The 19,303-nt window shown below is 37.7% G+C and overlaps 1 protein-coding gene across 3 annotated transcripts in view; it reads right to left on the bottom strand.

Moving 5' to 3' along the window:
- Positions 1 to 2,292: 2,292 nt before the first annotated feature.
- Positions 2,293 to 19,303, bottom strand: part of SS18 (synovial sarcoma translocation, chromosome 18) — a 110,521-nt gene continuing 93,510 nt past the window's right edge. The window contains exon 10 of one of the 3 annotated variants that reach the window (XM_006895036.1): positions 2,293 to 3,822. In XM_006895036.1, coding sequence (XP_006895098.1) covers positions 3,796 to 3,822 — 27 coding nt within the window. In that variant the 3' untranslated portion in view covers positions 2,293 to 3,795. The remainder of the gene's footprint in view (positions 3,823 to 19,303) is intronic. The other 2 variants (XM_006895035.1, XM_006895037.1) reach the window with 2 other exon arrangements.

The raw sequence follows: 19,303 nt of genomic DNA, 5'->3' as shown, positions 1-19,303 counted from the left end.
AAAAAAAAAAAAAAAGGTAAAAAACTAAGCAGACAGTCGAGAAAAAACTCAGGGAACAAACTGAAATGATAGCAAAACAGAAGAAAAATCTTATGAGAATGTATTTAACTCAATTTTCAAACTAAAACATGTAATTATAAAATCTGCAAAGATAAAATAAAGAAACCAGATGCTTAACAGCTTGTAAACATTAACTATCTTTTACCAATACTTTGAAAGTAACAAAATAACTGGTTCATGAAGATGGCATTCCAATTCATTCACTTGACAGAAAGTGGTGGATTATCTTAAAGGAAACGTTAAGAATACTAATGAACTGGGAGGGGGCTGGGCAGGGAGAAAAGTACAACAATGAATGAATGGAAATCCAAAATCTCTGTAAATGTTCATTAAAATTAATAAAATTTTAAAAAAAATGTTATTTAAAAAAAAGAATATTAATAGAATGATTATTGCATACTAAGCATACAAAAGGGATCATGTGATTCTAAAAATAAGTTACCATACAGAACATTACTACAGGGTAGTATCAAACACATAGGCTTTGCTACTATATTATTTTTTTTAAGTCCTCAAAATATAGCAGTTTAGGAAGACAGAGGTGGTGTTTGTCCTCATGTCCAAGTGCAACCTGGTGGACACTTCATCAGGTAACGCAGGTCATTTTCAATGCTATCCAATCACACTGCCAATTTCTATTTTCCAAATCTATGATTCAAATCCCAATCAACTTATCACCTAATGAGAACATGAAGTACACGTTTAAGGATGTGATCTAGAACCTTGATCATCACTTCAGCTCACAACCCACTGGCCTGGTCTTAAAAGTCACACCTACCTGCAAATAAGTCTCTAGCAGGCAACCACATAATGCTCAAAACTTGGGGGTTATTTTAAAAGAAAATAGACTATTAGGTGAGGATGGGTTTTCTCTTAATGTATTTTGAGAATGAATTCTTGTTAAATTTTAACCCTGAAAAGACAAGATTTTACAAGATTCCTTATAAATCATCCAAGTTGTTTTAAAGTGAATTTATCTTTTAGAGATCCCTATGAAAATATTTAGGGGATTAAATGACATGCTGTTTGCTCCCAATTTGTGGGTGGGTACACAGATGACAAAGCGTGAGGATGGTGCAAGACAGGGCAAGATTCAGACCTACTGTTCTTAGAGTCACTGTGAGCTGTAATCGATCCAAAAGAACATAACAACAATACAGATGACACAAGACTGGCCACAAGCTGCTGTTATTTTATGAGAATCCATCACTTTGGTGTATGTTTGGAAAATTTACTTACTTACAAACCCAAAGATCATGTGCCAATAATGCAAAAAGACAGTAAAAATAACATAATCAAAGAACGAACCTACTACACTTTAAGCATTTTTAAATGCTGATCAAAATTACCCTGCTAATTTTATGACATGGTATGATACTTATTAATTACAATGCATTCTGATAAAACAAAATTTTCCAGTTTTGGCTATTAATCAATACGGAAATACCAAATTGGGTAGAAAGCTACTGGTGAAGTTATTTTCTTCCTAGGTATCAAAGGAGTAAGGTAATTTTTGTCACCACCAATTAAAAACTTTTACAAAATAGGACTGTTATAAAACAATTAAACCCTGCAAATGCACTAGTCTCCAGGAGGAAAGTCCTCGAGGAAATTCTGCTTATTAAAATTGCAATTTTAGTTTCCATTAAAAGGAGAATAAGACAACAGAAGATGGGTTGGCAAGACAAATTATTTCTTAATGTCAGTTGAGCTTATTTCAAATGAGATAACATATCTACACCAGGTTGGGTTCAGTATAATTTTGTCTCCTCAACTCATTTATCTAATTCAGTCATCTTGATTATAGCCTCACGGACTTCATTTTCAGAGAAAGCATTCTGTAACAAACAGCCTACACAACATGCTGATTACTGAACAGTTAATTCTAATTAACTTGGGCATGGCAAGAGAATTTTGATAAAGTCCTAGCATACAAATATAGTCTGTGCATTCTGGCCTAACTTCTATAAAAAGTCCACAGCACAATCTCCAGACAAAACCTGAGAGTCAAAGAGATCTAATTTAAAGAAACAAATGAGAAAATTAAAATCACAAATAATTTATTCTTCCATTAGAGTTGATACAGTTTTAAATAGCAACAAAGTACACAGTGGTGGAAAATTGGCACAGAACCTACAAGTACTTCAGTCACAATAAGGCTGTCCATGCTTCATCTGTTTAAACCTTGATGTCATTTTTCACTGACCAACTTGAGGGGGGAAAATAAGAAGCAAAACTATTCTGATCTTAACGCACGTTCTCTCTCTCTCTCTCTCTCTTTCATTCTCTCAGACACACAGAAATTCCTTTTTTTTATTACAATACAGTAAGAACAGTACATGTCACCTATTCAAATTTATGGTACTCTTTGGGGGGGAACCCAATTCAATTATAAAGACTATCTTATTCCCTGGACATAGGCAACTGTGATGAAAATAGCAACTTACCTTTGGGCTAGGTGCTCTCAGATTATGCCGAAATAATTCTGGTTACAAACTCTATATGCATGCTTTCCTGCCCAATAGAGTATCCCTGAATTTAGGTAAAATAATCAGGCACAGGAGTCTCAAATAATGATTAAACCATGCTAATAATAAACCAGGTGATCTGGCATGCAACTTCTACACTTTTAATACAAATTAGAATAAAACCTCATCAACATCTGTTTTATATGCACCAACATAAAAAAAAGGAAAAAGCATAAAAGTGTTCTTCTATAAACAGCATTGTTCAAGTTAACAAAGTTGAAATCAAGGTTTGTAAAGTCTCCTGAAATATATAAACCAATGATCTTTGTACCGTTAAAAAATAAAATTACTAGAACATTGACTCTTCTTTGATAGGATTTATAAAATTCTTTGATATGACTTACTAAATTCCCTGATTACTTAAAGTAAAAGTAATACTTCCATTTTCAGTTATTGCTATGTAGGGGAGGATTACCATGTTCATTTACATGAAACTGTTACCAAAGATTCGTCAGATCCAACATGAAGTAATTAATTATTGCCTTACATTTTAAAACTGTATTATAAATGAGCTTTATAAAAAAGGTTTGGATCCACAAAAATTGAAGGCTTCTAAAAAAACGGTCCTTTTACTCCACGCTATCACAGTGCCCTTGTGTTTCCCCTGTGAGAACCTATCAGTGGACACGCGGTGTGCTTTGTCATCTCCCTCAACTTTACCTTTACAGTACACCATTTTGAGACCAACACAATCAAGCATCTACCATGCTTCAATCCACATAACAGAGGATTACCAATTCTGCCCTTTGAGTAGTGTACTACCTTGCATATTCACATGAAATAAACATAATATACAAAATATTGCTGCTGTAAAAAGTGTACATTTCCCTCTTCCCCTTACAAAAGAATCTGTGGAAAAGTATTAAATTCCCTTAACCTTCATAAGCATACAAAGCTGTTCACACCTTTCAGTCTGTAACAGTCTGTTTGAAACAGTTCCGAGATCATTGTGAATTGGTTGTATCATTGTATTTTCTGTCCAATGTTGCCATCTAGAGTAGAAATGTGAAATCAAAAGTATTTTTGAGCTACTAAAGCTTTTTACAACTAAGCACAAAGGCTGCTTACTGAAGAAACAGTCACTTATTCACAAAGTTTTTCCAAAAACTAGATGGAATGAAAGGATCTCTTCACAGGGAGGTTCCACAGTGCTGAGGCGACAATATGGCTGCTAGCAGGTATTGGCTACTGGAATGTAAGGACTTTTTCATTGCTGGTAATTTCCATACTGTCCCTAAAAAAAAAAAGTAAATTCAGAAACATTAGTAGATTAAGAGTTTGACCTCAATTTGACCATAGCTGTTTAGCATAGATTATAAGTACAAAAGAATCTGTACCTAAAACAAAACACAATAGGTATATAATACATTAAACTGCAAAATGATTTCACAATCTTCAATATGAAGATGGGTCTCAGAAGGAATGGATCAATGAAACATTACTGGCAAGGTGTTTATAATAGTGAAGTTGGTTTCAAAGAGAAGAGCGAAATGGAGAGGAGGGATGGACAGGGAGAAAAGTGCAACAATCAATGAATAAAAATCCAAAGTCTCTGTAAACTTTCATGAAAATTAATAATAATTAATAGTAAAGTTGGGTGATGGATTCATTAAATTATCTCTTACTATTGTGTTACTCTTATATCTCCAAATTAAAAAGTTTCAGTAACATCAAGGTTTAGCATATTGGTTATGTTAGCAATCGCTCTCAGAAGCTTACTGTTTAACTTGGAGATCTGAGAGACACTAACGTGAAGTTTAAATTCTAATTCTTGTTGACTTTCCGTAAAGTCTGAAAAAGGGCTCTGACACTAATCTGAAAAAAAGCACTGACACTAAGTTTCTTCATTTATAAAGTGGAACACAGTTAGATCTACCTCTTTGGACTTCAATTTCCTTTCCATTAATGGTTATCCTTAATTCCTACACTACTACGTTTGTGGTATCATTTAATTACAAGAAATCATGAGACAGGGTATTTAAAATTAGAAAGAATTATAAATCAGTTGAGTCTCAATGCCAGAGGGAAATATGGCGACAGTGAATGTAAAGTTAAACTCACTGCTGCTAAGTTGCAATCAACTCATAGCTGCCACTCCAAGGAGCTTTCTGAGGCTGGGAATGGCACAGAAGAGAATGCCTCGCTTTCTCCGGCAGAACAGCTGGTGGATTCGAACCATTAGAGAAGCGCTACATTTGGCAGCAGAACTCTCTAGAGATTCCATCAACAGAGATCTCTATGAATGTACATTGTTGTTGTTGTTGTTGTTATGTGCGCTGAGTCACCTGAGAGAGTGTGGCACATATAAATGATGTGAAAGTGGAAGAGAAGTTTAAGAACAACTGTGCTGTACAAACACAAGCTATCATTTCTCTACTATACCATGAAGTATGGCCTAGTGGTAAGAAGCTGTGCTGTATGCCCCAGTGGCATTTGGTTCAAATCCACCAGCTGCTGCTCTGTGGGAGAAGGATGGGCAATCTCCTCCAGTGTGATTTATTGCCTCTGAAAACCTGCTAGCAGGTCAGCTATGGGTTGGTTTTGACTCAATGGAATCCAACAACAACAAAGCATTAAGTATTTGTGGACAAGAGAACTCTTGTGGCTTAGTCATAAGTAACTGTGTTGCCAACCCAAAGGTATGTGGTTCAAATTCACCAGCTGCTGCTCTGTAAGACAAAGACGAGCAATCTACTCTCATGAAATTTACTGCCTCTAAAAACCCACTGGAGGGTCACCTGTGAGTCAACAGTGTTTAACAACAGTAATCTGTAGACAAAGACTAAATCTATCCTTATGCCCTCAAGTATTGAAATGTGCCTGACTATAAGACATCTTTAATAAATGCATGCCAAACAAGAATCAATTCTAAACATCAATAAGCAAGTATTATATACTATGCACCATAATCAATTTCGAAAGCACAAAGTTAAGATTTAGAAACACAAAATAGAAGATAAATTCTACAAGAATTAAAAAAACAGTAAAAAATAATAAAAATGGAGCACACTAGTTTTCACTTCTGAGACAGACTGCTTCAGTCTTTGGCAGTCCATTCTTCCCAATACCACAATTCCAACGCTTTCATTCTTTGGGCTTCTCTATTCACTATGCAACATGCATGTGCAAAAGGATCTATACAAAGTATAGTGGCTTCACATGTACACCTTAGTCGTTAAACTGACACCCCTGCTCTCCAAAATTTTAAAGAGGCTTTTGAAAAGTAGATTTTTTCTCAATGCAATACAATGGTTAATTTCTTTAGTGTTGCTTCCATGGTGCTGATTGTACAATCAAGTAAAATGAAGTACTTGATAACATAAATCTTCACTCCATTTACGATGATGTTGCCTATTGGTCCAGTGATGAGGAAGAGCTATCCACCAGGCAAAGAAGCAAGGGCTGTGAGTCTGTCTATAATCTATGCGGCAAATACTGTCTGTTTCGATGACAAAGAAACTGAGGCATGGAGAGATTAAATAATGGGGCTCACACACTTGATAACACATCTCTAGGACTAAACAAATCACAATCAAGGCCAAAAGGCATATTGTAAATTCACTAACATCAGCATACTCCAATGTAGTATGAAAAGTTAAAAAATACAGATTTTGAAACCAGAAACAAATTCTACTCCTATCCACCATTTGACAAATTCCTGTCTTTGGGCAAGACATGCTGAGTGTAGCATTTTTATCTGACAAGTGTGGTTCATCAGGACTCCTACATAAGAACTCTACTGAAAAGGAAAACACATGAAAATGTTTTACAAGTGAATCAAATACACATTAATATTACTGGAGGCAGTGTGGCAACAGGAACAGAGAAGGGGCACACCTAACTGGAGATCTGGGGTTGTCCCTGGGGGGAGCTCTGGTGGTACGGTCCACAGGGAGTTACACAGTTAACACAAACGCTACATATCTCAAGCAGTTCAAGTTCACCAATGGCTCTTCCAGACAAAGCCAGGCAGTCTATTCTCTTTTTTAAAAACCCAACAGAGGGTAGCTAGAAGTCAGAAAGGACTCAAAGCAGAGTGAGTTTTCATCATTTCTTAAAACAGTATCATCTTGAGTAAATCACTATATTGAGTAAATGTAATTGAGTAAAACCATTCTGAATCTCAGGTTTTCTCCTTTTGCTTCAATTGGGTGTTTTTGTTAGATGGCTTTGGGTTTGTTTCTGGGTTGTTTGCTGTCGGGTGTTTTCTCCCCCCTTAATTACAAAATTCCTTTAACTATAATGTTGTTGTTGTTGTTATGTGCTGTCGAGTCGTCTGCAACTCATAGCGACCCTATGTAAAACAGCCCTAAACCCTGCTCTATCCTGTGCCAATCTCATTGCCTCTGACACACCCATCCCGATTACCCCAGTCACTGAATCAATCCACCTCATAGAGGGTCTTCCCGTCCTGCGCCGTCCCTCCACTCTGCCCAGCATGATGTCCCTCTCCAAAGACCTGTCTCTTCTTACAACATGTCCAAAGTACGTCAGGCGAAGCCCCAGAATCCTTGCCTCCAAGGAGCAGCCTGGTTTAACCCTCTCTAGGGTGAATCTATTTGTTTTCTTGGCAGTCCATGGTACATTCAGTACTCTTCTCCAGCACCACAGCTCAAAGACATCAATTCTCCTTCTATCCTCCCTAGTCACTGTCCAACTCTCTGATGCATAACAAGTGATTGCAAAAACCATGGCCTGTATCAGGTGCACCTTAGTCTCCAGAGAGACACTGTTACTCTTGAGTACTTTAGAGAGGTCCCTAACAGCAGACTTTCCCATCGCAATACGTTTTTTGATTTCCTGGCTACTGGTGCCAAGAGTGTTGACCGTGGAGCCGAGCAAACTGAAGCTGTGAACAATCTCAATCTCTTCACCATCCATCCTGATGCTACCGATTGGTCCAGTGGTGAGAATTTTTGTCTTCTGGACATTGAGCCTCAGTCCATATTGAAGGCTGAAGTCCTTTACCCTCTGCAGTAAGTGCATGAGGTCCTCCTCAGTTTCAGCGAGCAGGGTTGTGTCATCTGCATAACGCAGATTGTTGATAGATCGTCCACTAATCCTAACGCCACGCTTCTCCTCATAGAGCCCAGCCTCTCGGATAATCTGCTCTGCATACAGGTTGAAAAGGTATGGAGACAGGACACATCCCTGGCGTACACCCTTCCCAATTTTGAACCAGGCAGTGGGATCCTGCTGGAATGAAGACAGGAGATGAGAATGGTTGAATAGGTGGATCCAGGAGCTTTTTAACAAGATTCTGTTATTTGTTAGAGTAGGAAGAGTGAGAGAGACTTCAAATGACACCTGGCGTTCAGGGTTGGTACCCTTCTCTTTGATAAAAGTACAGAGGAAGGAAAAGTAGGTTTGGCTAAAAAATTAAGAAGTTACGAATGCACAATGAGTAAACTATTCAAGGTTGAGGAAAGCAGCATCCACAGGAAGAAAAAGAGTTGCTACCCCCACAATGCAGAGTGAAAACTCTTTTGTCATTTTCAGGGTGCTGAGTACTCAAGAAGGTCTCATTTAGCCTTAATTCAACATGCCTTAGCATCTCTCCTTATAACAGTCGTCTTGACCACACACGTGTGAACACTGGCTCATGGACTTGCTCCCTCACCAAGCTACGTGCAAGATGGGTATGGAGCCAAGATGCCCACAACCATGAAAGAAATCTAGCAGAACCAAACAAATCAGTCACAATGGAAGAAACTGAGAAAGTTATCAAAATGCTACCATAACCCCAAAACAAAAGCTCCTATCACGGGTAAAAAGTCCTAATGAAGAAAATATCTTAAGGAATAGATAGGCTTAGCTCATAAAAAGACACCAAGATGCTTCTATTGTTCTTAAGATTTTCTCACCTTCTAGTGAAAATGCTGGTCAAATGAAGCATTATTCGTGTGAATGCTAAGCAGCTTTCAATACCTAAAAGTAAATTTCCAACTGAGATAGTCTTCTATCAGCAATATCGGTATGAAATCAAATCCTGGGATGCAATAATCAGTTGAGGAGAGAGAGACTTCAGAACCTGCGTAAAAGAATCCTTCCTCTTTAAAGGTAGGAGACAACTACACTGGCACTCATGTTTGGTCTACAGAAGGATTTATCTTGCCTTTTCTCTTCCCGTCAGTACCCCTGAATCTGAAACTTAGTGGAGCAGAAGCACTTGTAACTACAACAGAAGGACAAGAGAAATCATTTTCATCCCATTGGAAACAACTCAAATATTGTTTCATTACCACAAGCACCATGAGAAATTTACAAAGGCCTGGGCCAAGAGAGAGAAAACAATGAAGATGTCAACAGTCTCATTTTACCTGGATCTGCGCCGTCAATAACTATGGAAACAGTAGTCAAGGAATCAAGAAGACAAGGTACACAATGCAATCTGTTAAGGGCTTCTTTAAAAGTGCTGAAGGCTCTCTCTGCTCCTCGTCGATCCAGACTGCCTTCTCTTCTCGTGCAGCCTCAGCCGCATCCCTGAGACATGATGGTGAAGGTTGGAGTAAATGGATTTGGCCGCACTGGGCGCCTGGTCACCAGGGCTGCATTTAACTCTGGCAAAGTGGATGTTGTTGCCATCAATGATCCCTTCATTGACCTCAAATACATGGTCTATATGTTCCAATATGATTCCACCTATGGCAAGTTCAACGGCACTGTCAAGGCTAAGAATGGGAAGCTCGTCACCAATGGGAAAGCCATCACCATCTTCCAGGAGCAAGATTCCGCTAACATCAAGTTGGGTGATGCCGGTGCAGAGTATGTTGTGGAGTCCACTAGTGTCTTTACAACCTTGGAGAAGGCTGGGGCTCACTTGAAGGGTAGTGCCGAACGGGTAATGATCTCTGCTCCTTCTGCCGATGGCGCCATGTTTGTGATGGGCATGAACCATGAAAAGTATGACAACTCTCTCATGATTGTCAGCAATGCCTCCTGCACCACCAACTACTTGGCTCCCCTGGCCAAGGTCATCCATGACAACTTCGGCATTGTAGAGGGACTCATGACCACAGTCTATGCCATCACTGCCACCCAGAAGACTGTGGATGGCCCCTCTGGAAAGCTGTGGCGTGATGGCCAGGGAGCTGCCCAGAACATCATCCCTGCATCTACTAGCGCTGCCAACGCCTTGGGCAAGGTCATCCCTGAACTGAACGGGAAACTTACCGGCATGGCTTTCCGTGTCCCCACCCCCAATGTGTCAGTTGTGGACCTGACCTGCCATCTGGAAAAAGCTGCCAAATACGATGACATCAAGAAAGTAGTAAAGTAGGCATCAGAAGGGCCCCTCAAGGGCATCTTGGGATACACTGAAGACCAGGTATCTCCTGTGACTTTAATAGTGACTCTTCCACCTTTGATGCTGGGGCTGGCATTGCTCTGAATGACCATTTTGTCAAACTCATTTCCTCGTATGACAATGAATTTGGCTACAGCAACCAGCGGGTCGACCTGATGGTTCACACAGCCTCCAAAGAATAAGAGCCCTTGGACCACCAGCCCCAGCAATAGCACTAGAAGAGAGAGAGAGCGCCTCAGCTGCAGGGGAGTCCTTGCCCCAACTTGATCCTCCCACACACTGAGGATCTCACATATTTGACACAAGTTTCCATCAAATACCCTTGACAAAGGGGAGGGGCTTGGAGAGCCCATCTTGTCATGTACCATCAATAAAATACACTGTACTCAGCAAAAAAAAAAAGTGCTGAAGAATAAGAAGGTCTGTTTAAAGACTGAAGTGTGCCTGACTCAAGATGACTGCTCCATAGTAATGTGAAAGTTTGACAGTGAATAAGGAAGACCAAAGAAGAATCTATATTAGTATTGGGTAGATCACACATTGCCAAAAGAACAAAGAAAACTGTCGGGGAGGAAGTACAACTAGAGTGCTCCTTAGAGGCAAGGATGGTGAAATGTTATCTCATGTACTTTGGGCATGCTGTCAGGAGGGCCAGTCCTCGGGAAACGACATAATGATGAAAATAGCACAGAGTCACTGCAAGGAGGGAAGACCATCAACAAGCTGGATGGGGAGAGTAACTGCAACAAGCTTGTACATGGCAGGGATTGTAAGGCTAGTGCAAGACAGGGCAAGGTTCCCATCTGTGGTTCACAGCATTGCTATGAGTCACAGTCTACTTGATAGCACCTAACATCATCAGAATTTCAAGGTCTTAAAATTTCATGGAATTAAAGAGTATTACTGAGGCATGGTGCCCATTCTTCATAACACACTGTACAATGTCCATTTATTTTGGTTTTCAAGGGCCCATAAAGAGACAGGTGCCACCTACCATTACACACATAACTCATTTGGTCAGTGATTTTATCTGTGGAGATCTACTGGGTGCCATGTTGGGATTCTTATTTTTTTCCAATTAATGCTGTAAAAATCCACATGCAGTGTTAGCCTGGTAAGAACCTTCAGTCTTTCCCAAAAATCTGGATAAAATAAGAAAGGGACCTAGCAAGTCTTTTCAAAGGTACCAATCTAAATTACCATCAGTTCCTTATCTCTTAGGACATAATCAATGCAACTTATGAGTTCTTGTTAAAGGTTACAGAAAGAAAACCATCAGTTAAGTGTCACTTATCAGCTGAATACACCTCTAAGAGGAATGCAATCTGGCCTGGCTCCCAATTGGCCAAAAATAAATTAGTGTCATAGGTCCAGGGTACTGTGAGTTTTCCACAGCAAAACTGTTTTCCTTAAGCTTCAACAATAACAGAATAAAAGGTTGCAGTAGGAAAAAAGAGGGGAGGGGAAAAAATATTCTTGAAAGGATCAAACTGTTTCTAATTTACTTAAATTTATGTCATAACAAAGCTTCAAAATAATTCTAGGACTATTAATTCACCTATTAATAAATTAAAATTCTGGTATGTAATAAAACATTAGGAAGCTCCCTAGTAGCCTAGTGCTAAGGAGCTGCACTGGCAACTCAAAGGCACATGGTTTGAGTTCACCAGATGCTCCAAAGGAGGTGGGTTCTCTCCTCTAACTTTACTAAATTTGCTGCTTCTAACAACTCACTGAAAGGTCTGCCAAGTCAGTTATGACTTGATGGTACACAAAAACAATGTCATAATCAAAGATTATCAGACATGCCAAGGAAGAAAGTATGACTCATAATAAAGAGGGGAAAAAATTCAATCAAAGGAAAAGAACTCAGAACTGACATAGCTGTTAGAATTAAAAAAATAAGAGTTCTATTTATACGCTGTATGCTCAAAATGTAAAGCAAGAACATGGAAGGTATAAAAAAAAAAAAAGACTGAAACAGAATTTTTGGAAATGAAAACCAGAATGTCTGAGATAGAACAGTATCATGAAATGGATTAAAAGCAGACAGTGAACAAGAAAATATTCATTAACGTCAAGACACAGCAATCTAAGTTATCCAAAGTCAAACAGGAGAAAAAAACCTAAAATTAAACAATGGATCAGTGAACTATGTGAAAACTTAAAGCAGCCTAATACACATGTAACTGAAGTCTAAAGAAGAGAGAAATGAATGTGGGGCAGCAGAGATAGGAAAAAACATTTGAACAAAAATTTTCCAATTTTGGGAAAACAAGGTGCATAACATACACAACAAGCACAGAAAGCATCATGGAATACCACCACAGCTTCAGACACTGGAGAGAAAGCAAGTCTGTCAGAGACCTGTTCCAGTCCCAGTCAGTTCAGTAGCTGGTGACTGGAAGATACTATCCAACAGTATTAAAAAAATGAAATAAAATTAAAACTATCACCAAAATTAAATGACCAATTCACCTTCTGTAATTTGATAAAGGAAAAATCATAAAAACAACAAGGAAAAAATATGCATTAAATACTAAAAAATAAAAATAATGATAGTATATGTAGCCTTGGAAACAATTTAAGACAGTAAAGCAACTCACACACACACACACACACACACACGAAATAGGCTGTCAAAATAGAATTTGATACCTAGAAAAAAATCCTGAAAATATTACTGAGACAACACATTTTCATGCTGCAAAAGGAAAAAAGTCACATAAAAACATGTACATGGTGTTTATATAGCAGCACCAATCACAACAGTCAAATGAAGAAAACAAGCCAAGTGTCCATCAACAGATGAGTGGACAAAATGGGACAGCCACTATGAAACCCAATTTGATAGTTCCTTAAAAAGTTAAACGTATAATTTTACATATAGTCCATTGGTTATATACCACTTGCAAGTACATTAACGCAAAAGAAATAAAAGCAAGTATTCAAATAAAAACATGTACATGGTGTTTACACAGCAGTATTATTCGCAATAGTCAAATGATGAAAACAAGTCAAATGTCTACTGACAGATGTATGAATAAACAAAATGTGGTATATCCATACAATGGAACATCACTTGGAAATAAAAGGGAATGAAGTACTGATACAGGATCAAGCACGGATAAATACTGAAAACATGTTAATAGAAGGAAATTGTAAAACACCATATGCTATATTATTTAATTTACTTTAAATGTCCAAGATATGTGTATCAAAAGAGTAAGGGAACTAGCTGTTGTCTAGTGTGTTTGAAGGAAGTGAGGGGGAAAAGTGAATAGAGATAGGTACTGTTTCTGTCAGACGTGGTGAGATGATTTAAATGGACTCTGAGGTCATGGTTGTCAAACAACACTGTGAAGAAACAAAATCACTGAAGAAAAAGGTATATATGGAGAGGAAAGGGTGGGGGTAGACAGAAAACAGAAAGAAAAAAAGACTCTTGGATCAAAGAAGAAATTAAAGAGAAATCAGAATACATTTTTAAACTCACTCAAAGTGAAAACTCAGCTAAAGCTGTACTTAGAAGGAAAGGCAAAGCAATAAGGCACCAGAAGCAAGAAGAAAGGTTTTAAATCACTGAGTCATCAGCTTCTACAGGGTAAACTGGAGAAGAACAAGTGAAACCTAAAGTAAGGAGAAGAAATCTTTAAGATCAGTACAAAAACCAGGATGAGCAGGGATCATTAAAACCAAAAGGTGGTCATTTTAAAAGCTAAAAAAAATAGTAACTAGAAATGAGAGAGGCCATCATCATTAGAGATGCTAGACACCAAAATAGTGAAGGAATTCTTCAATAACATAAAAATTAACAGATTCCTTGAAAAACAAGAACAAAGTATTGAAAAAGAAAAAGTTAATGTGAATGTCCCCATAGTTAATAAATCGAATCTGTATTTCAAAACCTCCCTATGAAAATTCCTGGCCCAGAATTTTTTGAAAGAATACCAGTTTTATACAAACCCTTCAGGAAATGAAAAGGGAGAACTCCTTCCCAACTCAATCCATGAGATCAGTAATACCTTCATAACAAGAAGAAAAGGTATTATTTCTTCTTTTTCTTTTCCCTGGAGATTTTAATGCAAATTTATAGAGAACTTAGATTTTCATTCATTCATTCATTCATTCATTCATTGTTACACATTTTCCTTCCTGGCCCTCCTCAAGTTTGCCTGTTTTTCTCTTTGAAAAAAAAACAATCTTTAATTGTTGTACAATTCCACCCCAGCCCCCCAGTCCACTTTAATATGCAGCTCTTATTCTGGACTGTTATCATGCAAATAATTCTTATTCATATATATCCTTTAAGCAGTTCTTTCCCTCATCCATTTCAGTGCAGTGTACATTATTTACCCCCTTTTTTAAAAATGTATTTTAACGAAAGTTTACAGAAACTTTGGATTTCTATTTATTCATTGTTGCACTTTTCTCCCTGCCCACCCCTCCCCTCCCAATTCACTCTTCTCTTTGAAAAGTAAAAGTAAAATTCTTTCATTGTTATACAATCCCTCCTCCCCAAGTCCTCTCCACTCCACTATGCTGCCTTCATTCTGGACTCTTGTCATGACAGTAATACCTAAACATATATCCCTTTTAAACAGTTCTCTCCCTCATCTGTTTCAATGCAGTATACAGTATTTATCCCCTCATTCTCAGTCTCCCCACAACCCCTAAGTCAGTCCTCTTTTGTAACAGTGGCATTAGGCAGTATTTGTCGTTTTGTGACTGAGATATTTCACTCAGCATAATGTCCTCCAGGGTCACCCATTTTGAATAATATTGCATGAGTTCCTTGTTTTTCAATGCAGCATAGTGTTCCACTGTGTGAATATACCACAGCTTCTCCATTCATTTGCTGATGGGCACTTGGGTTGTTTCCAACTCTTTGCTATTGTGAACAAAGCGACAATAAACATGGGTGTGCATATATCTGCTTGGGTGGCAGTTATGGTTTCTTTAGGGTATATTCCTAGTAGTGGAACTGCTGGGTCAAATGGTATTTCTATTTGCAACTTTTTGAGAAAGCGCCATATAGCTTTCCATAGTGTTTGCACTATTTTACACTCCCACTCCCACCAACAGTGAATAAGGTTCCAGTTTCTCCACCTCGCCAGCATTTGCTGTTTGCTGTTCTGTTAAATTTTGCTATTCTTACTGGGGTGAGATGATATCTCACAGCTGTTTTGAAAGGTATTATTTCTATACAAGAAGAGAAAATGAACGTTGTCCAATAGTGTTCATAAATATAGATATATATTAATCAATAGTAAAAATTTTAGCATATCCAGTAATTAAAAAAACTGAATACATCATGATCAAGTTAAGTTTATCCCAGATATGACTGACTGATTTAGAAATTGAATTTTTTTTTCTTTTGCTGTTGTGGATTTTAGCTCTTTCCACTGTTTCGATGTGTACATTCACTCCTATAAATTTACCTCAGGATACTATTTTTGTTTTGTATCAAAGATTTCAGTACTTACTTTTTCATTGGTATTATCTTCTAGGAATTTTTATTTCATATCTTATTTCTCCTATTACACACTTGTTTTTAAGGAGAATTATTCCATTTCCATATATTTTCTTTTTATTCCCAATCTTCTTAATTGATTCCTAATTTTGTAGTGTTGTGATACCAAGAGTTTCTTAACATTTTGAAATTCACTGAGACTAGCTTTGCGGCCTAACATGTGGCCTGCTCTGGAGAATGATCCATGCTCCCTAGAAATAGTATCAGGCTGTGTTGGGTACAGTACTGCTGTTCATTTAAGTTCAAGCTGGTTGACTGTGTCTACATCTTTTGCTATATCTTTCTAGTTGTTCTATCCTTCATTGAAAGTGCTGTTTAAAAGTTTCCTACTATTGGTGTAAAGTTAAAGATCTTTCAATTTGCAAAAAAAGTTACCCATCTTTCAATTTATAAAGAAAGGAAAAAAGGCCTAAAATCTTCAAAAGAAGATCAATTAGAGCAGAAGTAAAATAGAAAATTAAAAACTTATGGACAGAATAAACAAGACTAGAAGGTGGTTCTTTTAAAAAAAAATTAACCAACAACTAGAACATGTAACAGAGAAAAAGAAACAGAAGATGCAAATAACACAAATAAGAAATTAATTAAATGAAGTAACAACATAACTAAGCAAAATTAAAAGGACTATATTGTACTTCAACAAATTTCTATAATCACATGACCTACCTAAATAGACTAAGGTAGAAAATCTGAACAGACCTACAGCTAAAGAAGACAATGAAGAGGACATAAAAGAACTTACAACAACAAACAAAACAATTCTAGCCCAGACTGCTTCACTGGGAAATTCTAACAGATTTTTGGCAAAAAGTAGATACCAATTCCACTGTATCTTCTCTGAAAACTATTCTAGATCACAGAAAATCATGTAATTTTCTCTTAATTCATTTTATGATGCAAGCTTAACAGAAGCCACACAAAGACACGACTAAAAGAGAAAACCACATACCAATATATTACACATATAAACATCAATGCAAAAATCCCCAACAAAATCGTAGTCAACAGAATCCAACAATACATCAAAAAATCACAGACCACGACCAGCAGGTTTTATAGCAGGTATGAGGCAAGAGTTCAACATTAGAAAAGCAATCAACATAATCTACTTTATAAGTGAAAACAAAAGAAAAGAACCACATGACCATATCAGTCAATGTAGAAAAGGTATTAAAAATGCAACTTTTCCTGATAAAAATTCTCAGCAAAATAGGAATGTAATAGAAAATTCTCAGCATGTATGTACACCCAACCACCAAAATGATTTCTCAACAGAGAGAATAGTAGTGAATGGAACCAAATGTCCTTTAATAGCCTTCCTCCCCTCTTCAATACTGGAAGTCCCAGCCAGAGCAAAAAATGTAAGAAAGAGGAATAAAAGGCACCCAAATCTGCAGAGAAGTAGAAACACTTCTCAAATTACAAATAATACATTCCTCTACTTAGAGAACAGCAGACACTCAGAAAGAAAACTACTAAAACTGAGTGAAAGACTGAGCAAAGTGGCAGGTACAAGATCAACACACAAATCAGCTGGATTCCTACACATCAAAGAGGGAACTCTGAAAAAGAAAAGGAAAAGCATTTATAATATTTACAAAAAGTAAAATACTTCGGAATCTCCCTAACAAGAGGTGTAAAAGACTTAATACAAGAAAACTACTAAGCACTACTTTGAGAAACCAAAACAGATCTACAGAGATGGAAGAACAGGCCATGCTTGCGGATGAGAAGGTTTAACAGGAAAGTGTCAATATTATCCAAAATGAGCTATAGATAGTTGTAAGAAACTGAGCTACAATCCCAAAGCACACAGTTCAAATCCACCAACTGCTGTGCAGTAGAAAGATGAACAATCTCCTCCCATGTACTTAATGGCCTTTGAAAACCCACTGGAGAGCCAACTAAAGGTCAGTTCAAACTCAATGGTACACAATAACCATACAGATTCCCAGCAACATTGTAAAAGATTATATGGAAAAGAGATCTCAGAAAAGTAAAGCACAATGTAAACAACAAAAAAGTAAGCGATTCTCTCACACATACAATTTCAAAACTTACTACACAACTATAGGGGCCAAAACATGCAAGGGTACAATGACAGATACATAGGCTAAATCACTAGAACTGAGGACCTACAAGCAAACCCATCCATTCATGAACCAAGTGGTGTTGCTCTTAAGCAAATGGTGGTGTTATATGCTGTCAAGTCAGAACTGACTCACTGCTGACCCTCTGGTGGCTTTTTTGGAGGCAGCAGATCACATGGGAGGAGACTGCTCTTTTTTCTCCCATGGATCTTTGGCGGGGCTTGCTCATTTCTCACCACTAAGTCACCAGAGCGCCCTCTTTTAACAAACAGTGCTGGCTAAAACTGATGCCACAGTCCACAGGGAGTTGCACTGCCACAAAGTTAATGCAACCCAACACACAATAGCTCAATGGGTAAAAAAGGATGGGCAATCTCTGCCCTTAAGATTTACAGCCTTGACAACCTATTGGAGGGTCAGCTATGGGTCAGTGAACAAAACTAATTATCTACTTGTAGAAAAAAGAAACAAGACTCATATCCCACCAAATTAAAAAAAAAAAATTTCAAAAAAACACAGCACTTCAAGATGGATCAAAGACAAATTAAAGTCAAGCATAAATCTAGAGTAAAAAAAAGTAAAACATAAAACTGAATATTGTTAAGAAAGAAATGGAGCGCATAAATATTGACATACTAGGTACTGGCGAAATGAGATGGCTTGGCATGGGACATTTTGAATCAGACGACTTATATGATTTACTTTGCCGAGGATGAAAAGGTGAGGAAGAATGGGGTTGGTTTCATAATTTAAAAACATTTCTAGATCCATCCTGAAATACAATGTGGTGAGCAACAGGATAATATCCATATGCACGCAAGGAAGTCTAGTGAATACCACGATCATTCAAATATATACACCAACAACTGGAGCGAAAGAGGAGGAAATAGATTTCTATCAACTTTTGCAGTCAGAAGTTGATCAAACATGCAATCAAGATGCACTGATAATAAAGGGCGACTAGAACACAAAAGTTGGGAAGAGGGAGGAAGGATCAGTAGCTGGAAAATATGGGCTCGGTGAGAGAAATGAGGCTGGAGATAGAATGATACAGTTCTGCACATTCAATGATTTATTCATTGCAAATACCTTCTATAAGAAACATAAACACAGGCCATACTCATGGATCTCACCTGATGGCATGCATAGGAATCAAATAGATTACATTTGTGGAAAGACAAGGTGGAGAAGCTCATTATCAGCAGTGAAAACCAGGCCAGGTGCTGATTATGGGACAGACCACCAACTACTCATATGCAACTTCAAGCTGAAGTTGAGGAAAATTAAATCAAGTCCACAGGAACCAAAATTTGACCTTAAGTCTATCCCACGTGAATTTCAAAACCATCTCAGGAACAGGTTTGAGGCCTTGAGCACCAATGAGCGTACGCCAAACGAGCTCTGGGAGGATATCAAGAAAATTGTCCATGAAGAATGCAAAAGATCATTACAAAGGCTGAAAAAGAAAAAAGACCAAGATAGATGTCAGATGAGACTCTGAATATTGCATTAGAGAGCTGAGAAGCCAAAGCTAAAGGAAGAAACCAAGAAATCAAAGAGCTAAAACACAAAATTTCAAAAGGCAGCCCGGGATGACAAAGCAAGATACTATAATGAAATGTGCAGAGAGCTGGAGTCAGAAAATCAAAATGGCCGAACTCGCTCAGCATTTCTTAAGCTGAAGGAGCGGAAAAACAAATTCAAGCCACAGTGGCAATACTTAAGAATACTTTGGGTAGAATGTTAAATGGTCCAGGAAGTATCAAGAGAAGATGAAAGGAATACA

The sequence above is a fragment of the Elephantulus edwardii genome, unplaced genomic scaffold (genome assembly GCF_000299155.1).
Source record: "Elephantulus edwardii isolate Elephantulus edwardi_28Jun2011 unplaced genomic scaffold, EleEdw1.0 scaffold00155, whole genome shotgun sequence".
NCBI classification, from domain to species: Eukaryota; Metazoa; Chordata; class Mammalia; order Macroscelidea; family Macroscelididae; genus Elephantulus; species Elephantulus edwardii.
This window is presented reverse-complemented; position numbering and strand designations above follow the sequence as displayed.